Source organism: Hemicordylus capensis, chromosome 6 (assembly GCF_027244095.1).
Source record: "Hemicordylus capensis ecotype Gifberg chromosome 6, rHemCap1.1.pri, whole genome shotgun sequence".
Classification (NCBI taxonomy): Eukaryota; Metazoa; Chordata; class Lepidosauria; order Squamata; family Cordylidae; genus Hemicordylus; species Hemicordylus capensis.
In genome coordinates, this window is record NC_069662.1 from 20,112,910 (window position 1) to 20,128,510 (window position 15,601).

A 15,601-nucleotide genomic window follows, 5' to 3' on the forward strand; every position below is an offset into this window, starting at 1 on the left:
TCTCGAGGATAAGCCTCTGAGGAAAACTCAGAGACACTAATACTGATAGGCATTTACTTTTTCTCATACAGAAGCTCTACGAGAACACCAGTGTAAGAGTGAGATGTAACCCTCAAGGCTCACATTCACATTTAATAACTATTAGTAAAGGAGTTAAACAAGGGTGCATTTTGGCACCCTCTCTGTTCAATCTTTACATAAATACCGTAGCTAATAATCTCTCCGATCCAACACTACATCCCCCAACTATTGTGGGCACAGCTATCCCAATCATGCTGTATGCAGATGATGCTGCAATCATCTCACGAAATCCCGTGGGCCTTAGGCGAGCACTTAGGCTCTTGGCTACTTACTGCAAGGACAATTACTTGGTAATTCATTTCCAGAAATCCAAAGTAATGGTCTTTGCCAAGTGACCAAAGATATTTAACTGGTATATGGAAGGTCAAAATATAGCCACTGGGTCATGGAAGGCCCACGTGGACTACGTTGCACAAAGGAAGGCTTCAAAAACATTAAGATTCTTTCGCTCCAAAGGTGGAGAGGTTATCCCTGCACCGTTAAAGCTATTTGCTGCTAAATAATTGGCCCAATGTCTATATGGCACACAGTTGGGTCCCTACCCTAATTATAGGCCACTGAAGATCATCCAATCTAAATTTATGAGAACAGTATTTAGGGCCCCTCGGTGTATCTCCAACACAGTGTTGAGGTTGGAAACAGGCCTCTAGAGTGTGGAAACAAAAGCATGGATTTTAATCCTCAATTATTGGCTTAGGATCCATTTCTCCCCTCTGGGACCGATTCCTCTTATATTGGCAGATAGGGTTCAATCTACTGGACACGAGCACTACTGGCTGGGCAAACAGTTATCACTTGGCCTTTCTACTGAATATCTTTCATTACTAGATTACAGTCAAGCCGAGGAGATCCTCAAACAGAGGGTCTTGGACACTGAACTTCAGAATGATTTAAGCTCCATCTCAGAGACCATAAGAGGGCGCCTTGATGACTTTAACAGGGAGCCTGCTAGCTATCTGTTGTCCCATTCTTTACCGAGCCAATCACAGAGTGTTTCTCAGAGCAAGATATGATGCCTTAGCAGCAGCAGTTTTATCTGGAAGGTTTTTGAAAACTCCTCTGGCCAGTCAGTTTTGCCCCTGTGGCTCAGGCTAGGTTGTCTCTGTCCACCATGTGTTGCTGTTTTGTCCTTTTTATAATGATAGCTGGTGCTGTCTTATTTATCCCCTGCTATCACATTTTCCCGGCCGGACTGCTGAATTTTACGCCACACTCCTGGCAGATAAGAAACCTTCTGTCACCGACGATGTTGCCACATTTTGGGCAGGTGCTGTTAAGATCTGCCAACAGCTAATTTCCAGCGCTTCTTTTTAGATGCTGCTACAAGAGGCTTCTGTGTCGGTGTATTCTGTATGACTTAACAGTATCATCTGCTTGTATGTACAACTGATCAACGATTGTAATAAAGCTATTCATTCATTCAAACAAGGGAAGTACAGAGCATCTGACAGAACCAGTATAACTAACGTTCTCAAACTTCGGTTTGATCTTCTGTGGGGTGTCTGCACACAAAGAACCGAAGCAGTGGGTTGCTGGGAGAGGAGACATTTTCCCAATCTAAAATTGTTGTCATCTGCTACTTGCTCCATGGGGCAGCCGGGTGGTGGTGGGAAGAACCCAGACGTGACAGAGGTGCCTATATTTGTTCCCTGTAGAGCAAACAGCAGCTTAAGAGGGAATGATTTAGAAAGGAAAGGATAGGAGAAAGCGTTAACCCCCCCCCCGCACAGCTCCACTTCCCTGATCATATTAGCAGCCATTCCTTGTGCATACATTTAGCAAGATAAAACAGACTATAAGAAACTGCCATCTACTGAGTCAGATATAATTGCTCCATCGAGCTCGGTATTGTGACTTGTCTACTCTGACTAGCAGCAGCTCTTCGGGGCTTCAGGCAGGAATTTTTCTTAGCCCTGTCCGGAGATGTCAAGAATTGAACCCAAGACCTTCTGCGTACAAAACAGATGCTTTCCCACTAAGCTGCAGGCCTATTTCCTGGAGAAAGGAAGATCATTAATGGATCTCTCAGTGCAATGTCTCCTTTGACTTTAAGAACATGAGCAGGGAACTCTGAAGTTTTACCCCTGCTAACTTGGCAAAGAGGCACCTTTTCATATGGTGATTCTCTTTATTTAGCAGGGGGAGAGTAACTGGCCCTATCCACCCCCAGCACAGTACCTCCAGTGACTGTTGCTGGTGTCTATCTTGTTTTTGTTTTTAGATTGTGAGCCTTTGGGGGACAGGGATCCATCTTATGTATTTACTATTTCTCTGTGTAAACCGCCCTGAGTCATTTTTGGAGGGGCGGTATAGAAGTCGAATGAATGAATGAAGTTCCTCTCTCACCTCAATGATGATCTCTCCAAGTGGCCTTAGGAAACATACCGATTTATTTACTTATTTTTACACCCACCTCCGGCTATCGTGTGGAGACCATATCACAGGGCCGTTTCAAGGAATAGCAAACGTAGCCAAAGTGCTCTTGAAACAAGCAGTAGGGCAATCAAAGTGTTCAGAATGGCAGATCTTGCCTGTGTCCATTATGTGTGCAAGTGGCAAAGCACCAGCGTCCAGGCAGCAAGTTAACTGCTAGGTAGCGCAAATTGTCATTTCAAAGTCTCCGTGGCACAGAGGTAGGACTTGAACCCAGGCCTTCCAGGTCCAAGACTAGCTAATGCATGCCACTGATCAATGGAGGTAGGTCAGTGATTTAACTCGATCACTATGTGGCTAGATTCCCAAAATAGTTTGCAACAAGAGTGGACCGGGAGGCTTGGCGAAAGCAACATTAGCCTTGGTGGGCAGAAGGCTTGGCCCTATCTGCTATTGTTGCTTTCCAGGGCTGGCATGATTCCCAGGCACATGGTGCCAGCTCTGGGCGACTCATTTTCCCACGGGACTCCGTCCAGGCCCCCTGTGGGGAAAGTCCGGAGACCAAGACTTTTTACTGCCAATTCTCTCTCTCCCCCGCAGTGGGTTTAGGTGAAATAAATGTGTATTGGTTACAGACTGCCCCCTGCTGGTTATTCCTGGCATCTGTAAAGAGGAAGGAACAGAGCCTGCCTGCCCCATTGGTTTGGAAGATCAGGGTAGGCTGTGACCCAGGACAACTGGATGAGGAACAGTAGCCCTTAGCTGGAAACAGAGACAGTACGCTGTTTAGTCAGGCTTGGAAAGTACCTTAATTCCAAAGCTCATCCTAACTGAACAGGATGAGCCTTGGAACCAAAGGTGGCCGTTTCATGAGGCAAGGTGAGGCAGTTGCCTTAGGCGGCAGATTATTGGGGCTCCATTGGGGATGCCCCCTGCTGCTGCTGCCGCCGCCGCCATTGAAGCAGCTCTGCAGGACCTACTTTACCCTTGCAAGCTTTGCAAGGGGTGCCCTCCTCACACTCCCTCACACTCCTTGCAAAGCTTTCAAAAAGCTCGAGGAGAGAAGGAGGCAGCTGCTGGCCACTTTCTCTCCTCCCTACCCCCTGAGCCACTTTCAAGGCTGCTTTGGAAGGGGGGCTGGGCCCACCAGGGGCATGGGAGCTGGGCCGCATTTGGCCCCTCACTCCGGGTAGCGCAATACCCTGGGCCGCCCCTCTTGGAACTTGTTTCCCCCTGAATCGTGTCATCACCCCCAACATTTCACAGCTGAGGCGAGAGATGGGCTTATGACACCTTCATTCTGCCTCTCAGCCCCTGTACATCGTTGAAGGCTCTCCCCTGCTCTGCCACGGGCTGCATTTGTTCGTTCTGCAACAGTCTGATGCAAAAGGAGGCATTCAAAGTGCCTACTAGCATCCCAGTAAAGCAACGAAGGAGCCGGAACTGGGACTAGAAAACAGCCCGTCTTCCAAGGGAGGGGACAAATTCTTTGAGGCACTTGGAAGAGGAACAAAGGCCCCAAGGCAGCTGAGGGAGAGTGTGGGAGGGCTGAGGCTGCTAAGTGCTTTTAATAGTCCCAGAATTGACTCTTACTGTTAGCACATGATAAGGGGCCTCTTGGTGGATAAGACCGTGTCTGACTGTTCACCATGCAGCTTCTCAATTTATTTCACAGTTTGAAAACTGCGTGTGTGCGGGTTGTGGGAAAGCGGGTAGGGTGGGGCGTGTTTGAGTCGAAAAAGCAGGCAGCAGGGCATGGGTGTCGTTAGCCCTGCCCCCTGGGGTACATGTCCTAAATGCTTTTCCAGGTGACCTGGATCTCCGTTGCTCCCAACCCTGTTTTGAGATCAGAGGAGGGGCGGGGGGTGGCGGGGGGTGCACTCTAGGCTAAATAAATAAGTGGCAGTTCTAGAGACCAGAGGAGGGCGGAGGTAAAAAGAAAACACACCAAAAATAAAAATTAAGGTGGCAGTTTTGCTGTCACAGGGGGGTGAGGGGAATCCTGAATAGTGGGTTATGAAGGAGACACAATAAAGTAATAAACCACATGGCAGCTTTGCCACTACTAGGACTAGGACCGGGGAGACCTGAGTTCAAATCCTCATTCAGCCATGACACTTGCTGGGTGATTCTGGGGCAGTCACTTCTCTCTCAGCCTAACCTACTTCACAGGGTTGTTGTGAGGAGAAACCTAAGTATGTATGTAGTACTCCGCTCTGGGCTCCTTGGAGGAAGAGCGGGATAGAAAATGTAATAAATAAATAAATAAATCGATAGTAATGGAGAGGGGTGAAAGTTGGAGCCTGAGCCAGGATGTGTGGGCTCTGGATCTTTTCCATTCCTAGCAAGGCCCCTGCAGCAGGGAAAGGGTTAAGGACACCCTTCACGTAAGCACACCTTTAAAGAAAAGAAGCTGAGACCCTGCGATATCTGTAGTTTGTTGTACCTGAGTCCCCCCCCCCCCTTGAGTGACAGCTTAAAAGCTTGGGGGAAAACAAGCAATCCAAGCAAAAAGTAAGAAGGAAACACTCAGTGTTGTTTTAGGCAAGGAGGCGGGGTCAATTCTTGGCTCCTTTCTTTTTCAAACAGTAAAGCCTTGTCCTCTCAGAGGTTTCACTTTTCTTGTGACACACCTACAGTATAGTCCTAAGGTCATAGAGCTGCCCAGACTTGGAAGAAGTAGCTGCACTTCTTTGAATGAAAACTTACCTAGGGCTGGAGAGCACAGCGGCTGCACAGAATTATAGGGGAGGACCAAAAGGCCCAAGAAGGTCAGAGGTGGAAGGCGGGTTCCTAAACTTGCTGTTCAGTCTCATCAGCGATCTTAGAAGGTAGATTCAAGAAAATTCAATATGTACAACATAGATGTCCCTGTGGTTGCTGAGCAGTGGAAACGCTAGCTCATGGTTTTTTGTTTTTGTTTTTAAAAACACATGTATTGTGTTTTAATAGAGATTTCTGTAAATTTATTATTGCTCCCCTTATCCAAAATGTATAAGCTCTGATTAGTTTTATGTTTATTTTCTCCTTCCTGATCACAATTCTAATGTATCCTAGAGGAGACTCGAACGAGGTTCCCGGGAGGCCCACCAGGGTTTTCCCCAACAGTGGCCACATTTTGTGTGTCCGTTATTAAAACTTGACAACATATTATGACTAATCTAACTTTTAGCTAAGCTGTGTGAGAGAAATAGTTTGGATTATGTTTTGGGTTCAACCTAATGTATGTGTTTCGTATAATTCAGTGGTATTCTTATGTTGTTGGCTTATTGTATTTTATTCTTTTAAAAAACATCCTGTTTGTTGTGCTGGATTGAGACTCCAATACAGTTTGACTGACTGATTGCTGCCCACTCTGGGATTGGAGTTAGCCGAGGATGTTTGTTACTAGGGACAAAAACAGCTGGCAAAATGAAACTGAGAACAGAGAAGGAGGGAGGAGGAGGAAGTGGTATTTGGAATGAGAGGGCATTTTCCACAGCTCTGCCCTGCAGCTTGCTCAATAACAGGCGGCCAACTATTACTAACGTTGGTAAGGCAAGAAACGGGTCTTACTTTTTAGATTGTGAGCCCTTTGGGCACAGGGAATCATTCTATTCCTTTTTCTATGCGTTGAGATTTTCTGTTGTGATTGAAAAGCAGTATATATAATCATCATTGACAATAATCATCATTAAAAATAGCTGCTGCAGAGGTTAGGCTCCTGTGCCTTAAACAGCTACACGACAGGCAGAAATTCAAGAGGGCAAGTTTTTCTCGACAATGAAGGAATCTCAGAGCTTTTCTATCAAAGGAAGAAATATGACCTGCTAACCTCTCAGGATTAGACTGTGAATTTTAAACCTTGACGTCTGTCACCTTGGAAATGTAGCAGGTATGCTGTTAGTTACTCATAATGGGAGTGGGGTGGGGGAAAGAAAAATGGGACAGGACTCATGTTTGGTGAAAAGAGCTGTTGGACAGTGGAACAGACTGCCTCATGCAGTGGCGGGCTCTCCTTTACTGGAAGCTTTCAAACAGAGGCTGGACAGCCGTTGGTCAGGGAAGCTTTAGGAAATTCCTGCACTGAGCAGGGATTTGGACTCTAAGACCTCCAGGGTCGCTTCCAACTCTATGATTTCTGTGAAAAGAAGCCGGATGGGTTTAGGTCCACCTGAAAAGCATTGGGCTCTCATTCTCATCCCACCATATTTCGAGCACAGCAGCAGAGCTTTGCTAAAGGGGTTTGTCTCCTTGCATCGTGTAGTTAAGCCCTTTTTGATTCCCCAAGTGGCATGGTGTTCCAGACTGGCAGCAGCCCTACTTGGGTTTGGTTTCTTTGGAATCAAAGCACACTGGAGATTTATGGTATCTGTGCAGTATTGGCCGTATTTACTAATATTCAAGTAGAGCCATGTGTGGAGGCAAACAGACTCTCTTACAAGATAGTCCCCCAAAATTGGGTTGCAGGTTTTGGGGGACTTTGGCAACATACCATTGGTGGGCTCCCTTCCAGAGGTAGTCTTACCCCTGGACCTCCGGGCTGAAGTCCAGGGCCTCTCCACACTCCCTGAGAGTAGGGGTGTGCACGTTGTGCGCGCGCTTCATGTCATTGACGTGCGCACGCGCAAAGCATTACTGGGAGCTTTGCAGAGCCGCAGCGGGGAAGGGGCGGCAGGGAGGTATCCTGCCGCCCCAATTACTCTACTAATTACGGTGCCATGGCGGAAAGCGGCGGGAGGAGTAAGTAAACCCTCCCGCTGCTCTTAAAGCGACCCCCCACCCCCAATCCGGACCACCCAGGTCCGGACCGGTCTGGGCCCATCCCTACCTGAGAGCATTCTCCCAGGCTCAATTTAATGTCCTGCCATCTATGGTTTTGGAGGGAAGGTATAAGGGTGTCCCTTATAAGGATCGACTATGTCCCTGTGGTGCAGAAGTGGTTGAGACAACTGCACATGTGCTTTTACACTGTACCTTTTACAAAACCATCCGTACCTCCTGGCTTGAACCTTATTTGTGCAAATTTTTGGGACACCAGGATGAGTTCTATGTTGAGCTCTTCCTGTCAGGTCGGCACAAGGGAGTTACCTTGGCCACGGCCAGATTTTGTGCAGCTGCTATAAAAATAAGAAATGCTTTAACTAATTTTAATTGATATGTTTTATGCGTCGTTCTTTTCCTTTCTTCTTCCTCTGATAATTGTATTATTGCTGCTTGTTGTATGTACGTTATGTTTGGTCTTGTACCGTAAATAAATAAATTTAATTTAATTTAATTTAACACTCCCTGGGGGCCTCCAAATCCTCCTTAGTCTGTCCTGGGTGGTGCTGGCCACCACTGTGCTGGGTGGCGGAGCGTGACCTCTGCTTTAGAGACAGAGGGGGGAGTGGGGAAAGAAAGACGTGGGATGGGAAGTTGAGTGTGGAAATGTTTCTGCTCATGCATATTTGCACAAATACACCTGTTTTATATTCTTGTGAGTTCAGTTGCTGTTTCTGCCATCAAGAACCCACATGTTAAAAATACTGTGTGTGTGTGGAGGGCCTCCAAAGCAGAGGAGGGCCTCCAAAGGCCTTTAGGTCCAGCTCCATAATTACCTAGGTGCACCCCTGCCACCACCCTTCTCCTCCTCCCTCCCACCCAATGTTACCACTGTTCCACTCAGAGAGTGCAGAGAGAGGGTGCAGGTGGAGGTGGCTCAGCTGAGGAGGGGATCCACCACCCATTCTAAGGAGGCCCAAATCTCTTAGGGGGCTGCTGCTGCTCCTTAGTAACTAGTCTATGGTGGGTGCCAGTGGTTTTCTCCCCAGGCACTGGAGTCTCAGCGGCTGCCTGATAGAGCCGGCCCTTGAAGCGACATGATGTGGGTGTTACATTTTATACTAGTGAACTTGCAGGCTCAACTGCTTGTAATCTCTGTAGGGATGCGTGCTTCCTAGGGCTCCCTACTCTCTCCCATGTCTAAGGGAGAGCTGTACCACAGGTGTTTTCTGAATATTTGAGCTGAATTTGAAATTCAAATTCAGTTTGATTCCCATTCCTCCCTTGCGAAACAAAGTACTTTAGGGTTAACATGCTTTGGAGAGGCTGGAAATGAGTGACCAGGAGTGTTGCGAAAGGGAGCCTTGTCATTCCTTCTCAGAGGGCCCACTGGTCCCCATCAAGTGGAGACCCATTCAATAACTCTGTGGCTGTCCCTTGCAGTGTGTGTCGATGAAGCCAAGGACTGGACTACAGTGATACAGACTGAATTTCTGGTAAAAAAAATGAAGACTCTCATAGGCTCACAGGTGGATTGGAGGGGGCAAGCACCCCCTCAAACAAGCCGTTTGCTCCCTCACCTGCCTCCCATTCCTGTTTTAGAAATCTGTGGGGCACAGCTGGCCCACTTAGAAAATGCACTTTGCCCCTTCTGTGCCCCACCATTTTTCTTCTTCTAGTGCTGCCACTGCATTGGCTCTGATTCTTTTTCAGCTCCATAGACATAATTAATCATTGAGGCGGGTCTCACGATCAGTGAGACCCGCTTTGTCTGGGTTTGCGGGGAGAGCGGGCTAAGCCGCGGCTACTCATGAGTAGACCCTCAGCCAGGAGGCTTTAAAGCAGCCTCCCGGCTCGGGGGTCTCTCCAGTATGCCCTGCGCGCTCGTGCGGGGCATACTGGAGCTTCCGGGGGCCACTCGGCCCCCGAACTCCCCAGCCCCGGCCGGCTCCATGATGGAGCCGGCAGTTGTGTGGGTGGCCGCTGTGGCCGCCCAGGGAGGGCTCATGGATCGTCTGTGGGGAGAGCGGCCCGCTCATGGATCGTCTGTGGGGTATGCTGGTGTCCACTCACAGTCAGAATCCTGGATATGTCTCTTTATGTCTAGGGGGTGGGGTGAGGAGAAGCACATTTATAGGCCCTGCTTGAGCTAGCGGCACATGAAAAATGGGCCCTCTTAAAAGTAAATCAATCGGATAAATGGTCAGAAATCTGGGACAACTTCCTTGAACTATTCTTAGAATAGAAACCCCTCTGATCTACCCACACCTACTAGTGCAATGGTGAGTATCCCTTCGCCTCTTCCCTCCCCCGCTTCTGCTTTCTTTCTCCCTCTTTCTCTATCCATCTCTCCTTTCTTTTCTCATCTCCCCCCAACCAGTGCTGAAAGTGGAATGAAAGGCTGGGCTCAGGGGCGGGGTGGGGGTGAGGAATTGGGAAAGATGTTGTAAAAGACAAAATGTCAAAACAAAAACCCCACTAAAAATAAAACAAACAAACAGAAACCTGGCAGCTCCCATTTCAACTAGGAGCTTTCCCAGACAGCAGGCTTTACCACAGGATTTTTACCCCAGACATAAATTGGGCTAAGCACCAATGTGCAATGAAAAACCCAGATTGTGTATGGAGTGCTCCCAGATAGCTTGCAGGGACTTTGACTTAAAGCTGGATGATATGTGAACGCACACTTGTCCTTCTGTGGTTAAGCAAAGTAAAATTGCTATCTGGGACCGCTTCAGGAAATGACCTATGCATGTAACAGGATCCTTCTCTTGGGTATTTTCTTGAGTCTGTGATAGTAATGTGATAGAAAAGCATTGCAAGGAAATAGGGGTATAAAAATTTCTGCAGTATCATTTGTTTGTTTGTTTGTTTGACATATTTGTATACCCGCCCCAAACTTAGGACTGCCATATGATTCCCCTTAATTTCTCCCTTTCTGGGGAATAAGGTGGGCACTGCACTCCTGTGTATACAGTAACAAGTTTGTGAACAGTATAGAAGTAAAGCACTGACTTCGAAGTACAATTTTCAGAAATACCTAACAGTGTCCAGCTATGTTCATGCAGAGTATCAGCTTACCCCTTCCCCATCCCCAATCAAACCCATCAGAAACGTTTTGCATTCTTGTTTTATAGCTGAACGTCTGCATGCAGAGGTACAGTTTGCATCCATGCTGCAAGAAGGGAAAGAAACAAATACTTCTGGTACAGAAAAAACCTCACCGTGCCATGGAATATAAGCAGTAGGTACACAGAGGAGCTCCACAGAGAACTCTTGCCTCAATATGTCTCATTTCAGCCCTTTCTCCTTGATGCTCTATGCATTATTAGCCCTTTTCACATGGTCCCCCTGGGGTGCTGATTCTTTTGGGTTCAGACACTGTATCCTTTCTCCCAACACACCAGGCCTTGCTTTCTGTGCTTCCCAGGCCATCACCAACCTAAGCCGTGCTACCTCTCGTCTGCCCAATTCCACTCATTGGCTCAACGCCTCCCACAACTTAGTGGAGGTTCTGCCCTTCAAGGCCTTTTCCCACCTCCCTCATTTGTTGGAACTGTATTTGGACCATAACCAGATATCAACCATTGAGTCCAATGCCTTTCAAAGCTTGGTGGACCTGGAGGTCCTTGACTTGAGCCAGAACCAGCTGGCTTCCGTGGGGGCCACCATATTGGCCAAACTGAGCAAGCTACGCGAGCTTCACTTGGGGCACAACAAAATCACCACACTGCACCCCAAGTCCCTCATGTTCCAGGTGGCTCTCCACAAACTCCACCTGCCCTCCAATGATCTCTCCATGTTTCAAGAGGTCACAACAGCTGTGGAAGGTTTGCTCAACCTCACATTCCTGAATCTGGATTACAACCATATTTCCGCACCATGTGCAGGTCCTGACCGGATCACTTTGCCTATCCTGAGGAATCTCAGCTTAAACAGCAATGGCATTTCAAGGCTGGACTTGTCCAATTGCTCCTTTCCTAGCTTGCAGCAACTGAACCTAACCTTTAACAACATGTCAGAAGTGAAGGCTGAATCCTTCCAAGCCACTCCTGCCTTGGTGGAGTTGTCCTTGGACATGAACCCCTTAAACGTCTCCCAGCTTATCAATGTGTCTCTTCCTAACTTGACGATGTTGCACTTGTCTAGTCTGAATCCATCATTAAACGACAGCCTGCCAGAAGCTTGCTCTGTTTTCCAGAATCTCCCATCCTTGACTTCTTTGGACATCAAGCATTCCAATATTAAATCTTTTAATTTGAACTACTTGGGTTCCTGTACTAACCTCACATGGCTGGATCTGTCTACTACACAGTACAAGTATCTAGATAATGGGGTTTTCAACAAGTTTCAGAAATTGGAGTTCCTCTCGCTGGACAGGTGCAAAGTACTGAAACTCCGCTCTAGTGCCTGGGGGCAACAGATGCAGCTACGTACTCTAATCCTGAAGAGGAATTCTATATCCCAGTTGAATGAGAGCGTCTTCAGACCTTTGACAAAACTGAGTTATTTGGATCTGTCAAAGAACCACCTGACCAACCTCAAGTCAAAATCCTTTATGGGTATGAGGGCATTGCGGGAACTCATCATGCAGGGCTGTCAGGTCACAGCTGTTACCCGTGACACCTTTAATTATGCTCGCAAAATGGAGTTTTTGGACTTAAGGGACAATAGCATCCAACGACTGAAGGACTATGCCTTTGAAAAGCTCAACCACTTGGAAACCCTCCTGCTTTCAGGAAACAAAATCCTCTCAGTCCAAACTCGTGCTTTTTATGGACTCACCTCCCTGAGAGTCCTCTCTCTGGGTCATAATTTGCTTTACAAGCTGGCTCATACAAGTTTTGTAAAACTCAAAAAACTGGAAACCTTGGACCTCAGTCACAACAATCTCTTTACTTACCAAAAGTATGATTATCCTAGCCCCTTTGTTGGCCTCTACTCCCTCTGGAAATTGGACCTCAGTTTTCAGAAGCCTATGCAGACCATCTGCCCCCCAAAGAAACTCTTCCAAGGCCTGGAGAATCTCCAGCACCTCTCCTTGAAGGGCAACCCTAGCCTCTTGTTCGTCAACATCTCCTTTGTCAACCTGACTGGCCTGAAGTCCCTAGACCTCTCTGAAATCACCCCAAGTAAGGAAGGCTTTTGGAGACCCCATCCAAATATCTTCCAAGGTCTGAGTAACCTAAGTCAACTCCAGATAGAAGACAACTCCTTTAAGGACCTGCCTGAACAAATCTTTTCTGGTTTGACAGCTCTAGAGCAGCTGTCCTTGAGCAAGAACAACCTGAAGAACATCAGTAAAAAGTTGCTTGGTGGACTCTCAGCTCTAAAATATCTGGATGCCTCTGGGAACTTCCTTACTTGTTCCTGTGAGAATGTATGGTTCCAGAATTGGTCTGTGTCTGAACCAAACATCCAGGTGGCCTGGCTGGGCTCCTATAATTGCTTTAGCTCCAGCTTCAACACTTATCGCTTTGTTGATGAAGACCTGTCCTTCTGCTTTGAGAGTTGGGGAATATACTTGTTCGCTATCACCACAGTAGTCACTCTCTTGCTCCTGCTTAGTTCTTTGATCAATGCCAAGTTTGGATGGACCCTGAGGCATGCTTACTATCTCCTGAGGGGCTGGGGATACAGGCAACTGCACCAGAAAGAACAGGACTATCAATATGATGCCTACATTTCTTGTTGTGGGCAGGACCATGAATGGGTGGTAAAGAATCTCCTGGGAAAGCTGGAAGAAGAGGAGGAGCCCTACTTCCGGCTCTGTTTTGGGCCTAGAGATTTTGCCCCTGGAGACTATTACATGGACAACGTGCAGAATGGAATAAGCCAAAGCCGCAAGACCTTGTGCCTAGTGAGCAACAATTACCTGGAAAACGAGTGGTGCTCACTGGAAATCCAACTTGCTTGTTCCAAGATCTACTACCATGGGGAGGACCCACTGGTTGTGGTCTTTATGGAAGAAATCCCTAACTACAGGTAAGTGGGGACAGCTCATCAGCAAGAGATCGGGCAGGAATGTTGAATGGTGGAGTGGGCTTTCTATCCACTTCCATTCTTTAATGGCAAGTTCCATCTATATTATTTCCAGTTGATGTGAGAGAAGAGAAATGGGAGTGGTAAGGATTGGAATGTGGTGAAAATGCCAGAGGGTTGTGGGAGGAGAGGTCCGGGTTGCTCTAGTCACAACAAGAAGTTTTCACACAGAAGGATGTGGTAAATGAGAGGGAGCATGATAGATGTATAAAACTATGTGTTATGTATAGAAATGGGATAGAAGTTTTTCTCCCCCTCCCATAACTCAAGAACCTGGAGTTCCATTTATTGGATGACCGATACAATGAAATGAATTAGCAGGAGGTACAGAATCGACAAAAGGAAGTGCTTCTTCCCACAATGCATAATTAATCTATGCAATTCACTGCCGCAATGTGGTGGTGATGGCCATGGGCTTAGATGTGGGACTGACTAAGATGTGGGATGGACCATGCTTAGACAACATGGAGGATGGACCTATCAATGGCTAGTAGCCATCTTGACTATGCTACCTCTATGTTGAGAGGCAATGCACTTCTGAATACCAGTTGCTGGGGGCAGGGACAACAGAAGAGAGGGCTATTGCCTTTATGCCTTGCTTCCTGGATGGGTCCCTGAGAAGCAGGATGTTAGACTAGATGGATCTGTGCTTGGATCCAACATTGTTCTTCTTATTTTGTGGTGGAGGGAGAGTGGGTGACTGTGGTCAGAATTCTAAAGAGTGGAAAACCTTCTTCCTTCCATTTTAGGTTGTCTCCCTATCATCGCCTGAGGAAACTAATTAAGCAAGAGAGCTACCTCTCATGGCCTGAGGACCCAGAGGCTGAGAATCTCTTCTGGACCAGACTGCGTGAGGCCCTGAACTCTACAGAGCAAGAGCGAGGTGTCCCATTATTCAATGTAATCGAGTAACTGCCAGCAAGGGAGGAAACCATCATGGCTGGTGTTTCTGGTGTTCTCTGAGAGTAAACAGTGGCCTGAATGGCATGAAGCAGATGGGTGTCAGATTCATTGATTCTCCAACTCTGGATGCCACGATGTGAAAATCCTGCTGCACATAAGGAACGAAAAATGCCTTGGGGGCAAATGTTAATTGTCCAGGGTGGTAAAGTGTCTACTGGAGAACAAAAGCGGTATAAACACTGGCTGACATCCAGACTAAGTTACTCAAAATTACTATTCAGGAGTTACTCTAAAGGAGTCTTTCCTAACCAGGGGTAGACAAACTCCTAGGCGTTTTTCACATAGCTGGCTTTACCGTGAGTTTACTGCAAGGCTTTATTGTGAGTTTGAAGTCTCGCCCACCAAACCCCCCACCACCACCAACAAAAAACCCAATGCAAAAAGTGGATATTTTTACCCTAGATATAAATTGGCCTATACTCTAATGCACAATGAAAAAACAACGTCGTGTGTGAAGTGCTCCCCGATAGCTTGCAGGGACTTCGAGGTAAATCTGGTCAATATGTGAACGCACACCCTCCATTCTGGAGGAGATGTGAGCTAAAAGCTCTGTGTGAAAAACACCCTGGGGGTACTTTTAAGGCTTGTAAAGGGTATGCAGAGCCCTCCTGTCTCCCTGCCTCACTGACTAATGATTAGGACTTAGCTCTGTTGTCTCCTGATCAGAGGACTTGGCTATTATAGTCACTGGCTTACTTCCAGATTCAGTTACTCATGAGTAGTGCTATTGAAATTTGTGGGACAGTTACTTGTCCTATTCATTTCAGTGGGAGTACTCATGAGTAACTTAGTTTGGATATAAGTCAGTGACGGTTGTTATTTATTTATTTATTGAATTCATTTATTTATTGAATTTATATACTGCCTAGTATAAAAATCTCTTATGAGTTATCATCTCATAATGTTAACATTTAAATTTGTGTGCATGTGTGTATAATGCACACTAAAAAATCTCTGTGGGTTACCTGAGCTGAAGGTTTCAGATAAAAGGGGAACACTTTTAAAAGGTGCTTTGCTCTAACAGATTACTTAACTTTAATGAGACATACCAGGAGTAATTCAGTGTGGATGTCAGTCAGTGAATCTGGCACACTATTGCTATAAAACTCACCAAAAATAATTAAGATTTTAAGGGGACTGTAACAAAAATCCTCAAAGATGAATGTCAAGATACTTTTAAAAAGGTTTTTAAGCCTGCAAGCAAGGTTTGCTTTTTTTAAAAAGTAACAGAATTGCTGTACAGTGTTCAGAGATGGACAAAATACTCAGAAAATATATTTTAGATACAAAATGCAAAATACCCGAGAAAACGTATTTTAGATTAAAAATATTTGGTAAACAACCAATAAAAATACAAAATACAAAATAGTATTTTAAAATACATCTTAAAATACAAAAT

At 46.4% G+C, this 15,601-nt stretch overlaps 1 protein-coding gene across 8 annotated transcripts in view; it reads left to right on the forward strand.

Moving 5' to 3' along the window:
• Positions 1–14,233, forward strand: part of LOC128330227 (toll-like receptor 13) — a 44,038-nt gene extending 29,805 nt beyond the window's left edge. For 5 of the 8 annotated variants that reach the window (XM_053262721.1, XM_053262719.1, XM_053262714.1 and 2 more), the window contains 2 exons: positions 10,335–13,182; positions 13,989–14,233. In XM_053262721.1, the coding sequence (XP_053118696.1) occupies positions 10,484–13,182; positions 13,989–14,151 (2,862 nt within the window). In that variant the 5' untranslated portion in view covers positions 10,335–10,483 and the 3' untranslated portion in view covers positions 14,152–14,233. Of the gene's footprint in view, positions 1–5,050; positions 5,286–5,882; positions 5,987–6,137; positions 6,329–10,334; positions 13,183–13,988 lie in introns of those variants that run through there. The other 3 variants (XM_053262716.1, XM_053262718.1, XM_053262720.1) reach the window with 3 other exon arrangements.
• The last annotated feature ends 1,368 nt before the right edge of the window (positions 14,234–15,601 follow it).